The sequence below is a fragment of the Vicugna pacos genome, chromosome 8, assembly GCF_048564905.1.
Source record: "Vicugna pacos chromosome 8, VicPac4, whole genome shotgun sequence".
Lineage (NCBI taxonomy): Eukaryota > Metazoa > Chordata > Mammalia > Artiodactyla > Camelidae > Vicugna > Vicugna pacos.
In genome coordinates this window covers 635,941-651,975 of record NC_132994.1, presented here as the reverse complement: position 1 = coordinate 651,975, position 16,035 = coordinate 635,941, and the positions used below count along the sequence as shown (strand labels likewise).

At 36.5% G+C, this 16,035-nt stretch overlaps 1 protein-coding gene and 2 pseudogenes across 2 annotated transcripts in view; all 3 read left to right on the top strand.

The window, feature by feature from the left end:
- Window positions 1-1,677, top strand: part of LOC102526235 (genetic suppressor element 1 pseudogene) — a 37,340-nt pseudogene extending 35,663 nt beyond the window's left edge.
- LOC116279086 (otoferlin-like) overlaps window positions 1-16,035 on the top strand; it is a 445,501-nt pseudogene that overhangs the window by 215,228 nt on the left and 214,238 nt on the right.
- LGSN (lengsin, lens protein with glutamine synthetase domain) overlaps window positions 10,991-16,035 on the top strand; it is a 28,451-nt gene continuing 23,406 nt past the window's right edge. The window contains exon 1 of one of the 2 annotated variants that reach the window (XM_031674863.2): window positions 10,991-11,040. In XM_031674863.2, coding sequence (XP_031530723.2) covers window positions 11,011-11,040 — 30 coding nt within the window. In that variant the 5' untranslated portion in view covers window positions 10,991-11,010. The remainder of the gene's footprint in view (window positions 11,041-16,035) is intronic. The other variant, XM_072965460.1, reaches the window with a different exon arrangement.

Below are 16,035 nucleotides of genomic sequence, written 5' to 3'. Positions count from 1 at the left end.
AAAGACAACTGCACCCCAATGTTGAGAGCAGCACTATTTACAATAGCCAAGACATGGAAACAACCTAAATGTTCATCAACAGGTGACTGGATAAAGAAGTTGTGATATATTTATACAATGGAATACTATGCAGTCATAAAAAGAATAAAATAATGTTCTTTGCAGCAACATGGGTGGCCCTGGAGAATGTCATTCTAGGTGAATAAGCCAGAAAGAAAAAAAAAATATGGTATCACTTATATGGGGAATCTAAAAAAAAAAAAAAAAAAGACAAATGAACTTATATATAAAACAGAAACAGCCTCAGAGACAAAGAAAACAAAGTTATGGTTACCAGGAGGGGAGGGTGTGGGTAGGGATACATTGAGAGTTTGAGATTTGCAGATACTGACTGGTGTATATAAAATAGATAAACAAGTTTATACTGTATAGCACAGAAAATTATATTCCATATATCATAGTAGATTATGGTGAAAAAGAATATGAAAACAAACATATGTATATTCATGTATGACTGAAGCATTGTGCTGTACACCAGAAATTTACACAACATTGTAAACTGACTATACTTCCATTAAAAAAAAAGATAAAGGTAAAATGAAAACATTTTTATATAAAAAATGCATTGCATTTTATGTGTCAGAAAATTTTTTTTAAAAATGGGCTGAGGACTTGAATAAATATTTTTCCGAGGAATTTCAGCAGCAGTGGCAGACCCACTCAGGAACCGTCGGAAGGACAGTTCGGCTCTCTCCCTGAGCAAACCAGCCACGCAGCAAGCCTCTCTGGATACGGAGAAGCCTGTGGATGTCGCTGCTTCCTTGTCTGACATCGCGAAGGCCACGGAGCCTGGGAGACTGGAACAGCGCCGGCCCCAGCGGCTGTCATGAGTCCAGGAGACGGCTCCTGCCAGCGGCGAGGCCAGGCTGAGTGAGAGCCCCGGGGGCAGGAAGAGCCTGAGCATGCTTCATTACATACGGCCCCCCCCCCTCAACCGCGCGCCCAAGGACATCCCGTGCTGCTGTCTCACAGCATCAACGGGAAGAGCAAGCCATGGAAGCCCTTCGTGGCGGAGGAGTTTGCACATCAGTTCCACGAATCCGTCCTGCAGCCCCCCCCCCCCACCCCGCTCCAGGAGGCCCTGCGGAAGCATAAAGGAACCGCAGCTGTGCTGTCTGCAGAGCAGAACCACAAGGTTGACACGTCCGTCCACGACAACATTCCTGAGCTGCAGGCCTGGAGCCGGCTGCCCCTGCCCCAGCACAGCGGGCAGCAGGAGACACGCTGGGAGGAGGGGCCCCTCCCGCAGGAGATGGACCAGGACTCGGAGGAGGACAACAACGATGGCGGGGAGGAGGACAGTGAGGACCACCCCCAGGCGCAAGTGGCAAGGGATTGAAGTCATGTTTGAAGCTTACCAGCAATCCATAGAAGAGCAAAATCTGGAGCGGCAGGTGTTCCAGACGCAGTGCAGGCAGGCGGCTGGAGGCCCAGCACCGCGGCCTCAGCCTCAGCGCGGAGCAGCTCTCCCGCAGCGTGGCGGAGTTGAGGAGCCAGAAACAGAAGAGTGTTTCAGAAAGGGAGTGACTCCAGGCAGAGCTGGATCACTTACGCAAGTGCCTTGCGTTGCCTGCAATGCATTGGCCTAGGGGTTACTTTAAGGGATATCCTAGGTGACAGTTTCCCGGGCACTAAGCCGAACCTATAGTATAGAGATATTATCTATTTTATTACTTTGAATATTTAATATTTTTCACTGGGAGATTTGAAGCTTAAAAAATGAGAATGTGCCATGCATGAAGCAAAGGATTCCAGGCTCCACAGAAAAAGAACGAACTCGCCTTGACTTCAATGCAATTGAATCACCTTTGTAATTCAGCGAGCAACCGATGTAGGATGCCCGTAGTTTTTTCTTTTTAAAGACAGTTTTATTCTTTCCCCAGGCCCTCATTTTTTAATCTGAAAACAAAGGCTCCGTTACCAACACTAGAATTCGATCGTTTGTAGCCCCTGAGTGCGTCAGATGGGACACCACGGCTTCTGTGTCCTTCCTTGACGTGTTCCCAGGCCTCGAGAACCCAGTTTGCTCTCGCTGCAGTCGGGGCCGGTCTCATTCTTCCCCGGGTCGGAGGAGACCTGCTTCAGCTGAAGGAGGTTGGGGTGCATTTTAAGTAAAGGGTTTATTTGTTTGTTTCAGTTACTTTTCTGCTAAATTCCCTTCAAAGTAACAGGTCCTAGGAGCACACAAAGCAACAGTACTGAAGCCTGGAAAAGCTCTGTACCTAAAGATAAAGCAAATCAACAAACTGAAGGTACCTTTTTATTACTATGGGGGTGAGGGGGAGAATGTACCAAGCTCTGTGTGTACATATACTCACCCCGCGTTGTTACTGCAGTGGTTGGTGTTTTCATACAAACATGAATTTTGAGGGAAAACTCAAAGGTGCTTTAGCCTTGTACTATGTATATATATTAAAAAAAAAAACAAAGTTTTGTATGTTTTTATTACTTTAATTATTGTTATAAAAAAGCTTGCCATTTTTAATATATGCTTTGGGGGGATTTTGTTGTTTGTTTTCTTGTTTGGGGGTTTTGTTTGTTTTTGTTTTGTTTTTCTGGGCAAAAAAAAAATACCCTTGCTTTTAGTGTTTGTACTGCTGCTGGTCAGGACATTAAAATATTGAAGTGTTTTTAAAAATTAAAGAAGAAGAAAAGTAAAAAAGCTTAAAAATTTTTTTTCCAAGGAAGACATACAGATGACCAATAGTCACATTAAAGAATGGTTAACATCACTAATTATGAGATAAATGCAAATTAAAACCACAATGAGATATTACCTCACACCTGTCAGAATGACTGTCATCAAAAAGATCATAAACAACAAATGTTGGTGAGGATGTAGAGAACAGGGAATCCTTGTACACTGTTGATGGAAATGTAAATTGGTGCAGCCACTATAGAAAACAATATGGTGGTTTCTCAAAAAGCTAGAAATAGATCTACCATAAGATCCAGTAATTTGACTCCTTAGTATATATTTGAAAAAAACAGAAACACTAACTTAAAGAGATACATGCATTCCAATGTTCATAGCGCTGTTATTTAAACTGCCAAGGTATGGAACCAATCTAAGTGTCCATCAGCAAATGAATGAATAAAGAAAACATGGTATATATATGCAATGGAATATTACTCAGCCATAAAAAAGAATGAAATTTTGCCATTTGCAACAACATGGATGGACTTGGAGGGTATCATGCTCAGTGAAATAAGTCAGACAAAGAAAGACAAAAACTGTATATCACTTATGTGGAATCTAAAAAATAAACTAACAAATATAACAAAGCAGAAACAGACTCAGAGATTTAGATACAAACCATGTACTAGTGGTTACCAGTGGGGAGAAGGAAAAGAGGAGGGGCAAGATAGGGATAATGAATTGAGGTATATCTAATATGTATAAAATAATCTACAAGGATATATTGCAAAACACAGGAAATATAGTCAATATCTTATAATATTACCAATGTACTATATCCTTTAAAAATTGTGAATGACTATATTGTAGAGCTGTAATTTATATAAGTAAATCAAGTAAATCTCGATTAGAAAAAAGAATACAATCCACTTTAAGGGAAAAAAACAGTAAGATCACCCACTTATAGAGAAATAGTTAAATGAATTAATTTTTTTCCCTTATGGAGTCTTATGTTACTTATATGATCAAAATTTTATAAAATTTACAACAACAAAAACAACAAAAGCTCAGGGTTTATTCTTTCAATTCACATATGCATGCTAATTATCTTTTAAATAGTTTCTTTTAAACATTCTTTTCCTTTCAACAAATTTTCTTTCTCTCTGAAAATTTGAGGAAAAATATCAAATTGGCAATTTCTGAAAAAGAAGAGACAAAAGTATATGAAATACATCTTGGTTTCAAATTTTTTATAAATGCCATTCTGAAATTCTTCCTCCTTTATCAAACCTTCAACTATCATTCACTTTCTACAAATGGAAGAATCTATTTCTTCTTATATAGAATCATCTATTTCTTCCTATGTAGACTTCCAACTGAAGTTTTCAGTATTTAGAAATGCTAAATATTTGATATCAAGCATCACTCCTAAAAACTAAAAAGCACCTGTGCCCTCCTAAAATAGGGTGACAATTTGATTTTTGCTGCAAGTGGTCAAATAAATTCCCCAGTCAGATCGGACTGTTTGAGAGACCATGAAATGGTACCAATAAAGTTTCTTTAATCTGTATGGCTCCTGATGGGTCCTCACTAATGCAAAGAGACAAAGGTTATTGAAGTTCTCTGACCTTATATTTATGCATCTATTTATATTTTCTTAGGTGCTGCATTTTTTCAGAAAGCCTGAATTCCTTCCCATCTTGTCTGGTTGAGAGTATGGACTCTGGGGACAGGCTGTTGGAGTTCAGATTCCTGTTGTGCTGCTTACTAGCTGTGAGGCTTCCACAAGAGTGCCTCAGTTACCCCATCTGTAAAATGGGGGTAGTAATGGTAGTACCTCACTGGTTTTTGGTAGATTAGGTGAGTTACTATCTGTAAAGCACTTAGAGATTCACACTAAGAACGATTTAAGTGTATTTTATTTTATTTACTACAGTAATGTAGCAGTGCTAAATATCTGTAAAATTCCTAAAGCTTTTGTTGTAATTAAAAACTTTTACAACTGGAGTTAAGGAAACAGTATGAACACTCCAGCTTTATCTAAGTCACAATTCCGAAGTGAAGAGATTGATACACACTGCACTGTGCAGGCACACAGGCTTTCACTGAAGAAGTTCAATTAATGAGCCAAAGCAAGAAGTATTTTTGGAAGTTCTTAAAAAGTTTTGCTTCTTTTTCTAAAGTATGTTTGCTTAATTAAAGGCATATTACTTTAAAACTTATGATGCCATCAAAGACTTATTTGTGTTGTAACATAAAAAACAACAATGGACAGGAGATATATACCATTTACGTTATCACCTAGCATCCTTTATAGTAGCCAGTATACAATGAAAAACAAATTTTCAAATGAGTTTCAGCCCTATTATTTTAGAGTCTAATATCTTTATGTTTTTTTAAAATATATTGTATATGGATTACACTTATATCTGTTTTATTGAAAAATTATTCATAAATCATATAGATTTAAGTAGAAGGTACAACTTAACTTAAATTTTGTCTACTTTCTAGGAGGCAGTGTGGTGGGGATACTGAGTTCACTTTGTGAATCTCTCTTACATGGGCTTCCTAGATTGATTCTCACCAAACCTGAAGCAAAAGTAGACAGTACAGATTACATTCTAAAGCAGGAATGTGGCTAGAGAACACTGAAGTGTTTGGTATGTCAGTTGTGTGAAGGCCTCCGACTTTATCTAAGAAACAGTTATGAATATAAATAGTTACTTATGGGTGAAGATATCTGACAGAGGTTTTCAGTCCTTTCTATAATAGAAAGAAAGCACACATGATAGCCTCAGTGGCTACAGTGACTGACAGGAGGAAATAGAATATTACTTGACACTAAGTCATCATAAAAATTTGATTTAGTATGTCATAAGAGACTATTTGTTCTTTGGCAATACATACTTAATTCTCATAATTGTAGTGTGATCCTTTTTCCTAGATAATAAACTCAATTTTTTATATATCATTCATTCATTCATTCATTCATTCATACAGCAAAAGTATATCCATCTCTTACTATGAAATAAGCAGTGTTCCAGGTGCTCAATTTACAAAATAGAATCCACCCTCTAAGATGCAAACGCTCTGATATGTAAAACTCTAGGATTTTATAGCTCATGTGGAAGATGTAAAAACAGGTGAAATACAACTTGGTAAGTACTATATAGTTATATGAAAGCCAGAGGATAGGGTAACTAAGTGTACATAAATTAAATAAGATCTCCTATCAAAGAAAGAAAGAGGGAAAGAAAGAACTTAAATACAACAATGAGAAGAACTTCTCTTTGAATAAAGAGTATCAACAATTTATTCATTTTTCTACCCCTCCAATTTTCATCAGTTTTCCTAATCATCCTGATAAAATATTGTAATTTTAGTAGGCTCAGTATTTAGTACTTACATTGTTATGATTATGTAAAGCTATTTACAGTCAAGACATGTAGTATTGTTATATAATTTTTCTTTGCCAATATAATTTTATCTTTTCCAGTGAGTTAATAATTGCTTTTTTCCCCCAGTATCCCATATATATGTTAGAAATTCAATCTTAATTATTCATACACAAGAGGTGTTTTATTAGTTCATTCTTCTTGAAAATTATTTCTTGGACTTTTGTCCTGAATATATACGATAGTACTTTACTGTTGTGATTCAGCTGTCATTCTGAGATTTCACCATGTCAGTTTCCCAGGGATTCTCCTTACTCTCCCCCATTTGGGTCTCATGTTACTTGGATCCATAGTTTTCCTCTGTATTGGTTTCCTATTTCAGAGAAACATATCTTTCATTGGTTCTCTGAGAAAAGTATATGAGTGGTACATGAAACATGTCTTCATTTCACTCTTTACTCGGTTGTTAGTCTTGACTCAGTACAGAACTGTGGGTTAGATACTTTCCTATGTGATTCTGAAACTTTCTCTATTGTTCCCCAGCTTCCAGTGTTGCTATTTAGAGGTCTGAGTTCATTCTGATCCTCATCCATTGTATGTGCTAGCATTCTGAAATTTTAATGATAGTGAGTCTTGTATCAATTTAAATCCATTTAGCCAGGTATTCAATGTCCTTTCATTCTGGAAAGTCATGCCCTTCAATTCTGAGTAATTAATATTTTTGAAGTTTTCCCTCTATTTTTTCTCTTATCTTTTTCTGAATCTCTTATTATTCATATGTTGAACTTCCTGGATTGGTCATCTTTTTCTTTTTAATCCCTTCTATCTTATTTTCCATTTTTGTCTTCTTTCTCTTATTTCTGGAAATTTCTATGAGGTTCACTGCATTGTTTCTTGGTTTTCCTCACTGATTACATGGATTAATTCTCTTGATTAAAAGTTTGGTACAATTAATCTAACTGCTTTCTACCACTCAATTTTTTTTTATTGTCCTCATTTTCATTTTCTTTTCTCCTTTTTTTACTTATGACCTTTAGTTACCTTTTTTTTTAATGGGCAAAAGTAGATGCATGTATTAAATCTGACATCTCTTCCCCAAAGGCCTCATCTACTTTTTAAAGAAAAATTTATAATGATAAAGGGTATTTTTATCCCAAACAATCAGGTAAAAAATTTGATTGATTAATCAAGAAAGTTAGCAGAAATAAGAAATCATAAGAAAGAGTATATATTTTAAACATATTCTTTTAAATTGACTTGTATGATTACATATTTATTAGCTAACTTACTGACTTTGGAACAATGCCTTTTTTTGAATATACATCCATTGATTTGAATTACATTGTTTTTCTTGCACAAACCATTATCAGAGTGTATCATATAAGAATAATACAAGATTTTTGTGTGTGTGTGTGATGCAGGTTTGTAAAGACTATTGTGAGACAGTCTGAAAGAAAATTCCAAATTTAGTAAATTCTCTTAATTATTTTACAGTTGTATCACCCAAATGGAATTCAACAATTTGAATTAGATATGCACTCCTGTAGACTAAATCTCTCATGAACTGACTTAGTACCCTTATAAAAGGGACTCCAGAGAGCCCCCACACCCTTTCTGCTACATGAAGACACAGGAGAAGATTGCCACCTATGAATCAGGAGGCTACTCTCCCCAGGCATTGAAACTGCTCTTGATCTTGAACTTCCCACTCTTCAAAACTTTGAGAAATAAATTCATGTTCTTGATAAGCTACCTAGTCTGTGGTTTTTTTGCTACAGCTGCCCGAACTAGGACATGTATTATTTTCAAGACTTTCTAAAATATTCAGCTTAGATTTGAAGAAATATTAAATATCTCTCTTCATTTAGTTTGCATAACATGTAACTAAACTGCATGTCTGCAATAACCAGTGCAACTAGGATGAACAATTTTGAAAATAACCACAGCTGGTATATAACTGGGCTGGTGGGAGAGGACGTTGGGGAAGGGGCTTGTTAAAATAGTTAATCTGGAGGTTTAGAATGAGGAGAGTCTAATTATAATGAGGATGTGCTAAAGGTAATTTGATTAGGAGGTTAGAGATGATGGTGTACAGCTCCAATGAGTGCAGAAGAATTGGAAAGGTGCTCAGTGAATAGGTTGTCACTAGAAAAGAGAATTTCTGACTTAAGAGACTAATGCCAAAATTAAGAGACTAATTTCCAAAATATACAAATAGCTTATATACCTTAATATCAAATAAACAAGTAACCCAATCCAAAAATGGGCAGAAGACCTAAACAAGCAATTCTCTAATGAAAACATACAAATGGCCAATAGGCACATGAAAAAATGCTCAGCATCGCTAATTATCAGAGAAATGCAAATCAAAACTACAATGAGATACCACTTCATACTGGCCAGAATGATCATCATTGAAGTCTACAAACGATAGATACTGGAAAGGGTGTGGAGAAAAGGGAATCTTCCTACACTGTTGGTGGGAGTGTAGATTGGGGTAGCCACTATGGAGGACAGTAGGGAGGTTTCTTAAAAAACTGAAAATAGACTTACCACGTGATCCAGCAATCCTACTCCTGGGCATATATTCAGAGAAAAATAAAATTCAAACAGACATGTACCCCAATGTTCACAGCAGCACTGTTTATGATAGCCAAGACATGGAAACAACCCAAATGTCCATTAGCAGATGACTGGGTAAAGAAGATGTGGTACATATATACAATGGAACACTACTCAGCCATTAAAAAAGAATAAAATAATATCCTTTGCAGCTGAAGATTGTCATTCTAAGTGAAGTGGGCCAGAAAGAGAAAGAAAAATGCCATATGACATTATTTATATCAAGAATCTAAAAAATAATAAAAATAATAATGACACAAGTGAACTAATTATTATTTTGATTTCTTGAATATGTGTAAGCATATTTGACTGTCCTTTATGATCGGATTACCACATTCTGTTGATTCTTATTTTGTGTTTGGCTTTATGCCTTTGATAACTATGCAAATTTAAAAAGCTGAGATCTAATCTGTTCTTAGAAACAATAACTAGTACATATATGAAAACTAAAAAAAAGTGCAGTATACTGTATATATGTAAGTACATGCAATATAATGTGTATGTGCAGTTGAACTGTAATAATTCTACATAATAAAACTGAAAAAGAAAAAAATAAATAAATAAAAGATTTTGACACCAAAAAAGATAAAATTTCCATCTTACAAGACTGTTGTGACAATGAGCAAGTGACAAGAGACCCAAGGAGTAGCAGCTACTATTGTGTTAATATTATTAATGACTTTAATTATTAATATTACTAATAAGATTTTAAATTAAAAAAAACTCTCTGACTTAATAATGTGCAGTTGTGCCACTACTGGTCAGGTAAGACTGCTCTGCATGACATGAAAACTCTTATAAATGAAGGATAACTAAGTTCCAATAACTTAGTCAAATCTAATTGTTTATCTGATTTATTTGTCAGATATGTACCAACTCCTTGTTTTATGACACAACAATTTTTCCATTTTACCTCAAATATTAGAATTAGGATTATTAATTTGAAAGGTTAAGGAAAGAGGGTATAGCTATGGATGCAAATGGTGTTCAGATTATTGTGTTTTAGCTAAATAATATTATCTGGAAACTTCAGTTCTAATTTTTTACTACATCTTGATTTTATAAAATAAATAGTTGAGTTATCAAATTTAATAAAGAGAATCAGCATTTATATTTGGATGAAATTTTGAAAAATCAACAAAGTGAATAGGTAAATAGGCCCAATTTAATTTTGTAAGCTTTAAGAAAAGAAAAACTTTCAGATAATCATTTTGTAATTAAGAACAGAGATCAAATTTTGTTGGCAATATAGTCTATATTCAGTTTAATTAGAAAGAAATGAAGAGGCTAAACTGAGAAAATACTGAAATTCATAAAGAGGAAAGAGAAACAGAGATAAGTAGAAAGATGACCAAAGAAGTAAAGGAGAAAGTAGAGTTGATGGCAACAAACACAAAGTAATGATGGTTGACCAGCTGGAGGATGGGCCTGGACTCCCTAAGGTCTTAGACGGCCTGGAAAAGAGTGATCAGCTGTGGAAACTGTACATCATACATGGAAAAGCCTTAGAGAGGGTTTGATTTGATTCAGGAAAAGCTTCCTACCATCCTCCATCAACTAGACTTTAATGTCAGTGGTGGGCAGCAAACTCTCTTTGAGAAAGTACTTCTTTTTTCCTCTGCCTGAGTTAGGATTGTCTCTGGGACCATGTAGGTAATTCTGTGTTCATTGTGGACAGCTGGGATGGGCAGGGGTTCTTCAGAGACTAACATTTGGAGAACTGAAAAGGCTAAAGAAAGATGATAGTAGTTATATAACAAAGGATGAGAAGTAATTTAGAGGACAGAAGTGATCCTAGAAAAGAAAATAAAAATGGGAATTATAACTGAGTAGACCTTTGCCATTGGTAAAAATCTGGGTCACTTATAGCTGTATTTTTCCAGTTGTGTTTTTATCTGTGGACTTAGAATAGCATAGTTGTCTAATAAATGTTTCATTATCTCAGGCTAACAATAGGTTTCATTCCAGAATACAATTGTCATATAACAAAACTTCAGTGTGTTGGAGAAAAAATCAATCAACACAGTTTAAAGCTTTGCATGCCCTTTGTTTGTAGGGAGTCAGGCATAAATGAGCATTTGTCATTTGACTCTTCTAGTGCATTTCTAGTATATTGTGCCTTCAGCATGACACATCAGAAACTGGTGTTTATCTTTTATTACTGCCAGACCCCTCTGGAAAGAGCTCCACAGAATTCATCATCAGTGTTTGTGTCAGGTATACATATAAATACATGTTGAACGCATTTGTTGGGGATATTGTGGTTTCCAAAGCCAACTTAAGTTAAAAAGTGAGATGAATGATGAAGGGGACCTTCTGAAGGAGGTATGAAGTTAATAATTAAAATGTTATTTACCAAAATACTGACAGCAAAGCTTTTTGTTATTCTATGTCAACTATTTGAGTGCCAGTATGAATAAGAGCAAACATGATGATACTTGTTTTAGGTCTGCATTGGGGAAGTTTGTGAAGACACTCTCTACTACACATGGAATTTATAAATGTAATACAAACTAAATTCCGTTTGAATGCTCATTTAATATAACATTATTAGGCACCAAGTTTGAAGCAGAAGTATGATCTAACAGTTTTTATGCCTGTTGTGGTTGTTATGGAGAGAACGGTCTTTGTTTTTCGCAGTTTTTGTTTCATGTTAACAAAAATGCTTTGAGGTTAAACTAAAGGTGAGAACCCATTTTCAAATTGTATTTGAAATGCACTTCATTTTAAATAGTAATAGGCACTCATCTGCTCTAGGATATATTAAAACACGCAGTTGTCAATATGTAGCATTTCTCAGTTACTTCTTAATGTGTATGTACCCAACTTCTACTTCTTACTCTTACAGACCATCCTGAAAGTCTAGAATGTAGACTGGGAGGCATGCTGTGGTCAAGTCTGGGAGGACGTGGGTTTTCTTTAGATGAAGTTTAGAAAATTGCAAGAAGCACGCCTACTGCGTGTAAAGCTCGGTGGTAGACCAACGCAGTGTTTGAAATAGTGGCAAATAGAGAACAAGCCTGATCTCCACTGCTCCCTCTAGTGGAGAAGGAAGGTAAAAACCTAAGGCAGGATGGGGTCACTGCTATGCATGACTATAGGCAGTGTGCTTTTGGATTGAGACAAATCCTTTCCACAATGAAATGGGGTTCCAGTACATGAAGTATGCACCAACTGAGGAGTAGCTGTGGCTTATCAAGAACTTGTGGTTGCCAAGGGGGCGGAGGGTGGGAAGGGATAGACTGGGATTTCAAAGTCGTAGAATAGATAAACAAGATTATACTGTATAGCACAGGGAGATATATACAAGATCTTATGGTAGCTCATGGAGAAAAAAATGTGACAAGGAATATATATATGTTCAGGTATAACTGAAAAATTGTGCTCTACACTGGAATTTGATACAACATTGTAAAATGATTATAAATCAATAAAAAAGTTTAAAAAAGTATCCCATTGTTGTCAAAGGCATCAAACAATAGACATGTTTGAGTAAGAGAACAAATTTATCTGAAAGTAAATTTGAAACTGCAAATGACGGATTAGAAAAAAAAGTTAGTATGCACATCATTAGCTTTTTGAAATTTCAATTTCTAACTATTTAACTTCTTCTTGGATTAGTTTTTACTACTCCTGAGCCCACGGTAGAAATGTGCTTTCCCCTCCACCTTCAACAGTGTTAGTTAAGGATTCCAGGTGACCCAGCTTTCTTGAACATCCTTAAGGCCAGGCTAGAAAATCCCCAATCTAGACCTAATGTTGATTGTTCACTCAGGAGTGTAGAAAACCCAACAACCTGATTTTAAAGTATACAATTTTCACAGCAAAAGACATACTTTGTCTTTTGGGGAAAAGTTCCTTGATAACTAAGATGAAACATTATATTTAATAGATGTAATAAAAGTAGGTTTTGGTTTCCACTTGACTCAACTCTTCACTGAATAACCTCCTTTGTGCTTTCCTGTATAGGGTCCCGTTCTCAGGAAGAGAAAGAATATGGGAGGAGCAAGGGAGATGGTGTGTGACATTCCTTTTCCAGTTAACTGATGTCTAGGAAAGGACAATGACTGTGTCCCATACCAGATACTCTTGTAATGACAGCAGCAGCAGCATGAGGTTAATTGCAAAAAACACAACAGCTAAACAAAGGCTTGATGGATTCAGAAAGGCAGATTGTGTATATGAGGACGGTCCCTAGGATGGCCATTCCCCAACCTGAACAAATTCTTTGGAAGAATCTTCAGTAAAAATGAACTGCTTTTAATCTTAGATATGGTGTTTCCCTAAAGGATATTTTACTGATATTCCCTATTCAAAACAATGTCATGCATTCAGCCATGTGATGAACAGAAAAATGTACCAAAAATACATTCTTATTCCTCAAAAATAGACCCTATGGATGTACGTGACTGTGAAATTGAGGAAAACAGCAGTGTCTCCATTTATCAGAAGAAAAATCTATTTCTCAAGAACCTTGAGTGTGGTACTGAGTTGGGTGATAGGCCAGGTGAGTTGGGTCAGATCTGTCCTCTGCTTCATAGGTGATTATTACTCAATACAGAAGACTTCCACACAGGTAGACACAAAAGGCTGATGGCTCCACATTTTAGGAGAAATGAATGCCAGCTGGGATGAGACCAGAGGCTCGCCCTGCCCTGCAGCCTCTCTGTGTGTGTATGTGCATCAGGGCAGCAAGTGCAGCGCTTGGGAGAGGCTGTGACTGACCAAGGTTGTGCTCAAGGCCACAGGTTTTCCTGCCCCGACTTACCCTCCTTTCCCTGCTCTATGCTGCTGTCTGGGCAACTTTATAAAGACTTCTTGATTCTATTTTTATATTTTAACTGTGTTTTGTCTCCTAGGATTCCAAGTTTTATTTTCAGATTTCAAGGTTTTTACTTCATTTTATATTTCATATTTATTTTTATTTACCTCAGATTACCTCCTTCCAGCTCACTGCGTGCCTCTCTCCATGCTAAAAATTAGGTTTGTGTTTCATGTGCTGTGGTTAATAAAGAGCACATTCCCTGAAGCCAGAATGTCTGTGCTTCAGTCTTGGCTCTACTATTTACTAGCTGTGTGACACGGGGCAAATTACTGGACTTCTCTGTGCTTCATTTGGACATTAATAGTACCAAATGGAAGAGATTTTGCAAAGGGATGAAATGAGTTAATACATGTTAAGTGCTTGAATGGAGCTTACAACACAGTGAGCACTCATAAAGCAGGTGTTATCATATATACCTTATTATATTGTAGACTGACTAGTAACATCTCCCCTAAGTTTTCATTTTTACAGCCTTGAAGAGCTTCACATTCACAAAGTAGTTTTTTCCTTTACGTGGTAGAATTTTATTTGCTGTTCTATGTGATAATGGTAACAATTGCATGTGGTATACATTTATAGAAATAAATACACATCTATCCATTTCTAGCCCACTAAGGCTTTCCTGAGGTATAGTGATAAGAACAATATTTAGTATTCTACTTACAGGGACATCGTAATTTTAAAAAGATGGAATGCCTTCTCCTGACATATTTAAAGTATTATTTTAGATAGAGGCTCAGCATTTTTATCTGCTGCAGCCTGTTAACTGATATCTTCACTGACAGTTCTATAATGTTCTTGGATCTTCTTTCAACAGTATTATAAGAATCCATTCATAAATATATATATAAAATAAACTAAATGTACATTTAAATTTTTTACAAGTCTTTTCTTACTATTGAAGTATGTTTGTTGCTTTCCTGCTCATCCACAAAGCCTTCAAAAAGTACTTTGATTCTATCTACACAGATAAATATACTTTTAGGTGCAAACTCTTCATTTCTCTGGAAAAATATGGAGAATTCTTTTTTAGTTCACATGTGAGAAAGCTAAGTAAGAATGGTATACAAGCACCATACCCAGGGAATTGACCAAACTTTTTGCTTTCTTTATTATTTCAGCTTCCTTTGTTATTTAGCTTCATGTTATGAAAATAACATGGTGTTAGAGCTTTGTACGATCATTTTTCCCCCTTCTCTGAAACTATTGGTGAGGCACAATTTTCGCATAGATAATGTTCTGTTGAAGATTTTGCATTCACTTCCCCCAAAGTTGAGATCTGCTCTGGGTTTGGTGTTGCTGTTGCTTATTTTGCCATCTTGTTGTGAATGGAAGCAAGGTCTCTTCCCTTGGGGAACAGTCACATCATTTACATTGTGACACTTTACCGAGCCCAAACTCATTCTGCTCACCGAAGGACAGGCCAATAAATCGGGAGATGAGGTGTTAGGGCAAGGAATAGTGACTTTATTTAGAAAGCCCGGCAGACCGAGAGGATGGCAGACTAATGTCTTGCATAACCACCCTACTCCAGTCAGAATACAGGCTCCTTTTTATACAGAAAAACACGGATCGGGTGTGGCTGGCTTTTGCAAACTTCTTGCTGCAGGAGGTCTTTTTTGCTGAAGCTGTCCATGTGGCCCAGGTCAGATGTCCCTGTAAACCTCCAACAAAACAAAGGTTATTCTCTGTTTTGCAACTTGCCATCTCTGCATAAGTGCAGAAGTGTTGACATCCTTAAAGGTCAGAGCCCCAAGAATAGGATCTCCTGTATATTTCAGGCTAAAGGCAACATTGTTTCACAGAGGGTGCAGAGCTGGCAAGACTGAGCCTAAAAAACAGGGCACAGTGGTTAAAACTAAAGGAACAGATCCAATGTGGGGTCAGGTTTCTTCTCCTCTATTACAGCACTTCTCTCACACAGAGGCTTTTTTTAATGACAGTTTCTCTGTAATTCTCAGGTGGATGTGGGGAAAGTAGGTGGAATAGTATCTAGGTTATTTTATTTGACAAGTGGTCGAGCATCTATGGTGGTGGAAATGGAGACCATGTGGGTCATCCCTGACATTTGACTGACCTCTCCACAGGTATGCTTGAGGCTGAGAAACTCACACCCTTCTAATTAGTCCATATCATTTTTAGCCCACTGTATCTATATCAAGTAAAATTCTGATTTCTGTGTAGCTTCCAAGAAATTCATCTGTATTTTCTATCTGTGCTTAGTTTCACCTCAAAGGACAGAGATGCTACTGAACACATAGGTTGAAATGTGCAGTTTTAAAACAGGACTCAAATTTCTTGCCACTTTATGTATAAAACTATTCAGTATTTAGTATTCTTAAGGACAACATCTTTAGTTTTCAATATTTTGTTGCCTGTAAAGTTTGTAAGCAGCATGAAGAAATGAAAAAGAATTTCAAACAACATATTTGGATTCTGCTACTTTCCAGGTGTGAAGTCTGGTGAGTTATTATATCTTTCAAAGATTCAGCTGC